The 8,835-nt window shown below is 38.5% G+C and overlaps 1 protein-coding gene across 1 annotated transcript in view; it reads left to right on the forward strand.

The window, feature by feature from the left end:
* gad2 (glutamate decarboxylase 2) overlaps positions 1–8,466 on the forward strand; it is a 25,711-nt gene extending 17,245 nt beyond the window's left edge. The window contains exons 15-16 of the mRNA XM_050057204.1: positions 966–1,055; positions 5,447–8,466. Coding sequence (XP_049913161.1) covers positions 966–1,055; positions 5,447–5,620 — 264 coding nt within the window. The 3' untranslated portion in view covers positions 5,621–8,466. The remainder of the gene's footprint in view (positions 1–965; positions 1,056–5,446) is intronic.
* The last annotated feature ends 369 nt before the right edge of the window (positions 8,467–8,835 follow it).

Raw genomic sequence — 8,835 nt, forward strand, 5'->3', positions numbered from 1 at the left:
TGTTTCTAGTGGGACTATGTTTACAAGCACAAGAGTTCAGCGAGCCACCGAAGGACCGCCCTGCGGATTTACTATTGGTTCTGCAACGTAGGGAGTTTTTTTAAACTCTGAAATTGTATCCGCCCATCTAAACACAAAATCAGGGAGAAAGTCATCAGTCTTTAGTTAAGCAAAGCGTCTAAAGACTGACTTGTGAGTCTAGGATCGGGTAATAATTATTCATGGATTCATTAGCATGAGCAAGTCTTTTTGCATTACACATAGTTATTAAATTCATTGCTAAGATAAAAACACTGATTAGAGCAGCTCAGAAACACACAACTACTATTGTTTTTATATTACAGCACTTCTCAAGTTACTCTAATAGCTTAAAGGTAGAGTTTGTAGGACTTAGAGGCATCTAGTGGCGAAGTTGCAGATTGCAAGCAACTGAATGGCACTGTCTACAGCTTGTTCAGTTTGGGCTACTGTAAGAATAACACAGCTGACTCCGCGGACAAGGACCTGCTCCGTTTGTAGATATAAATGGTTCATTCTAAAGTAATGAAAACACAACATTTCTTATTTTTGGGTTATTATTAACTAATGAACACATAGTTCTGAATTTTATATACCATTTCTCCCAATAGATGCCCCAAAATCCTACATGGTGGACCTTTAAATTTTTATTGCTAGAAGAAGTGACAACCCTGGTGATTATAATGCAACCACTGGGGGGCACCAAAGACAAGAAATGCTCAAAATCTGTACATAGTGGCTTTAATTTTATCAACAGAATAAAAAAACAATCATATCATCACGATACAATGAAATTCTGCAATATTATATATATATATATATATATATATATATACATATATATATATATATATATAATATACCGAGCCCTGAAGTAAGTGTGCATGTTTTGCCTTGTACGGCTGTTTATTCCTCTCATCTCTTGTCGCCTCTTTGTGTTCCCACAGCCTCAACACACCAATGTCTGCTTCTGGTACCTCCCTCCTGGGATCCGCTACATGGAGGACAAAGAGGAGAGAAAGAAACGCTTGCACAAGGTGGGTGAGCAGAGATAAGAAGCCTGACTGTAATATCTACCAAAAACACCTTTCACTGCACCTTGCGTTTGCCCTGCAAGCCTGTTATTCCTATCCAGTGTGACCATCACATGTCCTGCTCATTAGTGGACGTCCACTTCTACTCAGGATTATAAAAATACTTGAGCATGCACATGAGCTATACTTAGTAAATTGTGACAGTCTTAAAATACGATACACAGAGGGACAGAGGGAGTGAGACTATTCAGTTAGCTAAAGAGGCGGTCATTCAGAGGATCCCACAGCAGCAGGGGCCTACTAATTGACAATTAGGACAAACAGATGGTGTACGTGACAGCCATACAAAGAGCTCTCTTTCTCTGTAAAACCCTCCACCATAAATTGTCATAGCACATCAGATGGAGTGATTTCCTTTTGTTTTACAAAGTTTGAAAAAACACAGTGGATACGCCTCACTGACACCGAGTGTTTGGACAGCTCGCTCTTTTTCCACAGACTCTGACACTTAGACAGAGGGATGACGTTCTTCTGAAGGATAACTGGAAAGTTGTTGAAAGACTGATTAGACGGAAATCTGCAGCTGCTGATTGATTATTTTACAGAAACTGCAGCAGGACACCTGCAAGAGATTTGGAGGGAATGATGATGTGATGAGAGACAGTACTGGCCGCAGCACTGCAGCCTTTATATACTGTCAGCCCCATGATGGAAGAAAATTCTTTACCTAAATTACAATACCACAGTGGACAAATACTCTGATACAAGTGAAAGTCCTGCAGAAGTCTGTAAATGTTCTTAAAGTATCAAACATTGAGGTACTTGTTATGCAAAGTCACCCATTTTAGAGGGTTTGAATGACGGTGCTTTCAAAGTCCTGAAATGTGATTTCTTTTTTTTTTTACTCTTACGCATACAAGATAATAATTTGTAACAAATTCGTAAGTTCATAAGTTTTTACAGGACTTCAGGGGTTCTCTTGTTAGTTTTTTTTCTGTTGCAATTTACAGCTTTATCATTTTTATAAGAACAAGATGGCCTCGCATAAATGCCAGTGTAGTTGAGTTAAAAACACCTGTAATGGGATGTGCCTTTAATTTATAACAATACATCATATTTAATAAGTTGTGCAAATATTTTGTATGTGAATCAAAGTAACAAATAACTGTAGTAGTTAAGTAAATGTAGTGAATGTAATGGTGTGGTTTACGTGAGACACAGTTAAACGCTGTATACCCACTAAAAAAGCTCTAGGATTTACACACACCCACTTAAAAATGTGCAAGGGCACGTAAGTAACAATATTTGACACAGTTATTACTTTGGCAGTTTTATTTTGTAAATACGGGGGTCAAGAGATGACAGCAAACTGAACAAACTGCAGAGCATGCAGAGAGACCCTCATCGTCTTTCCACGCCACCGCCCTGCTGAGCTCAGCTTTTGTATCAGGTTGGATGTGGCGCCCCCCTGGTGGTCACAGTATACTCATTACAATACACTAGACTACAGCACTGAATATTTCCTTCTAAAATGTAGTGGAGTACAAGTATAGAGTAGCATAAATTGAATATAATTAAGTGAATTGCCTTAAAATTGTAAATGCACTTAGTTTCTTTCCACCACAGTTCAGGCTTCTTTATACAACTATCTACACCAGCAGATCTTAATCATCTAACTGACGTTAAAACCAACTGTGGTTGCTCAAGGAGTTAGTAAAGTTTTAAAAGTCTATTTTAAGTTTTCAACTTAGTGTTAATAAAATAATAAAATTCTTGCCAGATTATGCCGGACCTGCAGGGCGCTGTCTATGAGTCACAGTTAACTTAAGCTCTTTGGCAGCAAACTGAACCTCATGTGCATATGAGTCACAATACTGCAACAAAGTGTGGTCATTTCTAATTTACTGTGCAGATCCTGCATTATCCAAAATAACAAGCACCAGCCCTAACATGATGCAATAGAGAAACATATATTGAAATGTTTTCCAGTTCCAAACTTCAACTGCATCACAGCACAGAATCCACACTGACATCAAGACTTTCACTGCTTTGCTCTCAGAGATAACCTCTCAACTTGGCAGCAGCAGTCAGAGCTGTGTGTACCAGAGCTGTGTGTCAGATTTAGCTGTCAGACTGGTGGGAGATAATGAACTACATGCATCAGGATCACAGTGATCTGAGGAGGAAATGTGATGTGTTTAGTTGCTGAAAAAGAAAATAAAAAAGGAGGCACACAAATCTGATAACAGACGCTTTTTAAAATAATAATTAAACTAACTTTAGAAAGAAAAACATTTAAAAAATGGCATATAAGGAGTCAAGAAAGGATACAATGAGGGGGTACAGTTGGTCATCAATGGCAATTTTTTTGCATGATGACTTTGACTAACATATTTAGTCACTTGATCAGACCTCCAGTTCATTTTCTTTGGTTTAGTGTAGAGGGAAAAAGAATCTTGTGTTTGTAACCTGCAGGCTCGCGGTGTTTACTTAATTCATACTCAACAAACTTTATATTTATGTGTGTTTGAATCATTTTTTTTTCATGAAACTGCAGATTACTTGAAAAAGGGCTTTTTATACTTTTAAATTCAGTTAGTGCCAGCAGAGTTCAAACTGTGTTATACTCACCTATGGCAGTTCATTAATTAGTAAACATAACGTAAAATTGGCAGCACGGTGGTGTGGTGTTTGCATGTTCTCCCCGTGTCAGCGTGGGTTTTCTCCAGGTACACCAGCTTCCTCCCACAGTCCAAAGACATGCAGGTTAACTGGTGACTGGTGTGAATGGTGTGAATGGTTGCCTGTCTCTATGGGTCAGCCCTGGGATAGTCTGGCGACCTGTCCAAGGTGTACCCCGTCTCTCGCCCGATGTCAGCTGGCATAGGCTCCCCCCCCCCCCCCCCAAGAAAAAAAAACCCAAGACACAGTTCCCAGTGGAACACATTTTACACTCACAGTTCTGACTTTGGATGCTTTCAAATCTTGGTTTTCACTTAAAGTTTTTATTTACAACGTATATATATTATTATAACCTGTGCTTATGTTTATTGTAAGGCGGCGCCCTCTATGGCCGTAGTTATTATCACAGGAGCAGAAGAGGAAGTGACATAACACAGCATATAAATCGACAAAGTCTGCATAAAGTTGTACAAACATCAGAGACTTCCCTACAGGTTGGATAGGAGAGGTGGTGGATAGGTCAAACAAACACAGGACCTTCACCTAGGAGACCGGTGTTTATGGCCTGAAGTCATGTTGACTACTTTTCTTTTTCCTTTTTTTAGATTTTTTTTTGGGCTTTATTGCCTTTATTTGTTAGGACAGCTATAGCATGAAAGGGGGAGAAAGAGGGGGGAATGACATGGAGCAAAGGGATGTGGGTTGGAGTCAAACCCTCAGCCGCTGCAGCAAGGACACAGCCTTTGTACATGGGGCATCTGCTCTACCAGGTGAGCTAGTGAGCGCCCCACTGTTGACTACTTTTAATAACAACGCAACCTAGTATGCGCGCATGTGTAGGATGCTACACTAGTGACATAAGTGACATGTCGTATGTGTATCCGTGACATTATGTTAGAGACAAAAGTACTTATTTAATGCCAAACCATGACATTTTTTTCTAAACCTAACCATGTAATTTTGTTGCCTTAACCTAACCAGGTAGTTTTGGAGCAGAACTGCAACTGTTTCGTGACATAAAGGACATGTTTAAAACTGCAACTGTTAGAACGGTTATATATTTCATTTTGGGGCTGGAATCTACCTTTTTTGTGGTTAGGTATGAGAGAGCATTGCATATATACCACCTTTAAAAACTAGAGCTGTGATCTATTTTCTTTTGTGCTTACTTAGTAGTTTTTAATTTCAGTAAATCCCAAATAAACAGAACTATTGAAATGATAGAAACTGTTTGTGGAGTACAGTGTCACAACCCACTGGCTATCACCTGATGATGATAAGCCTCGGAGGCCAACAGCCAATATTACGGGAGATCTGATGTAGCCAGTGGATATCTGGGCCAAGATTTCCTCTACCTTGCGCTGGTTGTTGTTTACTTTAAATTAGCAACCTTAGACAGGTCCAAACAACAATTCAGCCAATCCCCATGAACAAATACCTGCATATGTATGTGGATAAAAAGCTAAATTGTTATCAGATGATAGGTGATGGGTTCCGCGATTGCATTTCAGCCAATTCATTCCACCTCTCTTACCCTGGATGCACTGTTAACTTACAGGCCTTCAAAGCCCTCTCATACATGATTGGTCAATACTACTCTGACTAAAAAAGTGAACCCAGAATGCTTCCGATACCAAACTCTTTAAATATAACAAATGATTTTCTCTTCTGTACCCTCTGAATTCATGCTGTCTTTACTGGATTTTTTTAAGGTGGCTCCAGTGATAAAAGCCAGGATGATGGAGTACGGGACAACAATGGTCAGCTACCAACCACAAGGAGACAAGGTCAACTTTTTCCGCATGGTGATCTCAAATCCCGCCGCAACCTTCGAGGACATCGACTTTCTTATTGAGGAGATTGAACGACTGGGCCAGGATCTATAAGACTCATCGCAACAAATCCTCCTGTACTTTTCCCCCTTGACGGATGAATTGTTTGTCGTGAATGTACTGGTAAACTTTTTCTTTTCTCTCTCTCTCTTTCCTCCAAAGTCGCATATTTAAGAGTATATTTGAGAAAAAAAAATCTACAGATATATCCATATTATGTATTGTAGCTTTGCCGTGGACTGACTTGGTCCAAAGCTATGTAAAAGTGCTTCTGTCTGCCTTTCCTATAGTGTAGTAGATCCCAGAGTAGTGTAAGTGATGTAACTTTATATGTCCTTTTTGTGATATGAAATGCTTGTGCAATAGGTCGATGAAGAAGAATTTATTTTTTAATCATTTGTCATTTGCAGAGTATGTTGTTAAGTGCCAAACGTGGTTGTGTTCTATTGTAACTTTACATTTTAAACTTCTGGTTTAAAACAAAAAAAAGCACTTCACCTTACCTCAGCTTAATCAACTGCCTTTGCATCTGCACATAGTACTCCAAGCGGTGATCTTTGGACAATACACTCTTGACTGGTGATGTACAGCAGCACCAACACATGTTAAATAAGTATCCCAACCAGAACAAGCAGTCACTGGGATTTGGAAATATGTATAAAAGAAGGCATTTTCATCAAAATTACACAACGGCAAAGTCAATTCAAAGCATTTATAAAGCCATGTCAGTTCATCGTGCATCACATCAGCCTCTGACAGTTTGGTCCGCAGCTTATGATGCTAATTTAATGTTGCTGCTTATTACTTCTAACACTTTGTACTCTTTTTACACACACTTCTTTCTAGTGTATTTAAGGTGAATAAGGCTTGTTAAATTGTTTTGTTTGACGTAACCAGCTCCATGCACATATCAGAATGGGTACCATTTCCAACCAGGCTGTATGTTTAGTTGTCCTGAGTGTGCTTTACATGTTGTAATGATGATCCAAAATGAGAATAATCAACATTAAGAGGTCACGTAAAGTTAAAATCCTTAAATTTATTATGTATTTCAAACTCTCCTTTTCCTACGTTCAATGGCTTATTTAGCCATTTAAATTAGTTTTTAATTGCCTCTCCTTACATTAGTTTTAAATGTTAGTGGCGGAGTCCACCACCACTTGGAATTCAAGTTGCATACCCATGCACCTATGAGCTAATAGATCAAATTCAAACTTAAAAGTTTAATCTCAGAGTGTCTGTGACATTCAGAAAAAATCAGCCATTGTCTTGTTTTTTGGGGAATGATTATGTCTTAAAAAGCAAAATAGGCAACTGCGAGGGGCCCCAGACCAAAGCCCTGAATTCACTGCATGTCAGCTGGTTCTGGTAATTTGATTAAATGCAAATTGCCACAGTTAACAACAATATCAACAGGCCCTGCATTGTTAGCTGATCCATGCTATGTCTTGCAACGGTATCCCATGTACGGAAACCAAGAATGGCAGTGCCTGCAATTATTTTTTTAATGCTGTTATTTTGAGATCACAAACTAAGTGTTTTGTTATCTCTATTTCGCATTAGTTTTCTCGAAATCATGGGATAATTATGGAGAGCTCAAAGATGAGTGTCTTGTTTATTTAATCACATCTGATTTCAGCCTTCAAGATCACAAGGACACACTGCAATTTCTGCCTGTTGGACCTTAATTGAAGTACAGCAATGATGTGTCATTTTCAGCAACATTTTCATCTTAAATCACTTTCTACAGTTGTCAAAATGCCATCTATGGATGCTGGCACGGCACTCTTGATCCTCCACTCCTTTTGTTTGCTATCAGGTTGATTATCTCTTTATCTCAAGAAAACAAAGTCCATAACGATGATAAGATAATGAAATACTTAGCTCATTATCTCAAGTTAGCACTGGACTTTATGGGAACTTGTGGCCAGTGATTGTTCTAGGCAGCCTGGTCTTGCACTTGCTGCTATCACCAGTAACCACAGGTGTTTCTAAATCAACCAGGACTAAAATTTTAAGGTTTGTAACTTTAGAGATGTGAAACCTCTCATCTACAGTACCATAACAAGAGAGCATATTTGTCAGTGGTGTTTTTGGACGAGCACTTAAAGAAAGATGGAGGATCTTAAGAAATCTGGGAACAGGGCAATAACGGTGTTATAGGAACTTCACCAGACTTGCAGCTACTGCATACCTGACATCACTTGCACTAAATCATCAGGGGAGGAGGAAGCATCCCTTAGCATTGCAACTGAGATTTCTTCTTTATTCATTCACAAGCAATATTTGGGTGTGGGTCCAATCTGTATACCCTGCAAAATATCAAAAGAAAAGGTGAATTCAAGTGTACAGTAGTTAACGATAATCAAGTTTACTACTAGTTAGCAAAAACATAAACTAAAACCACGCTTACTGTAGGCAGGTTAGTCGATGGAAACGTGAACCCTGATTTAACGAGCAGAGGTTCTGTAGCATTTTCATTAGAACAAGTTAGAAAAGCACAATTTGCTCAACACGGTCGCTCAGTGTACAATCACTTTTGATCATAGATTGTAAATAGTATTTCAAGATGTCCTAAGTACATATATTTGTGTATACATGAGTGTATATAAGACATATAACCAGAGACTATTTGTGAGGTAAAGTTATTCATATTTTCTCTATCTCCAATATAGATTACCTGTATTTTCATCCTGTTTGTCCAAAAGGCTTTTTTCCTGTGTGTGTGTATGTATGTATGTATGTCAGATACTTGACTTGGTTTGTGACTCTTCTCGCTATTTCAAAGAAAAACATGTTTCAGGGACTGGCTTTAAAGAAACTGACAGATTTCACCTTGAAATATATTCGAGTCTTGCTCAGAGACTCTGGTGTTTGGATTTTAAACGAATATGCAAAGCCATTTTGACTCTGAAGCCCTGTGTGTTTTTTTCTGTGCACAAGTGAATACTTGACGGTATGTGCCAATGTGTACCTTAGTGTGTTTGTAACTGTGTTGCCTTAGTATAAATTTGCCAGTATTGTCTAGTTTTCCTCCGAAGAGGAGGTTGTGCACTTTAGAGTATACACATGACTAATAACGTGCAATGTCCAATGGTTGTTCATAAGTTGATGTTGAAAAAAAATTACTCAAAAATGTAACTTAAGCTCTTTGGTCTGAATGTGACATGAATCAAGGGTCTGTTGGAAGTTAAAGCAGTTCTTTTTTTTTTTTTTTTTTTTGAGTTTACAGATATTTAGAGATAAAGTTTTACTGTTTCACATCCCCA

Source organism: Epinephelus moara, chromosome 11, assembly GCF_006386435.1.
Source record: "Epinephelus moara isolate mb chromosome 11, YSFRI_EMoa_1.0, whole genome shotgun sequence".
Lineage (NCBI taxonomy): Eukaryota > Metazoa > Chordata > Actinopteri > Perciformes > Serranidae > Epinephelus > Epinephelus moara.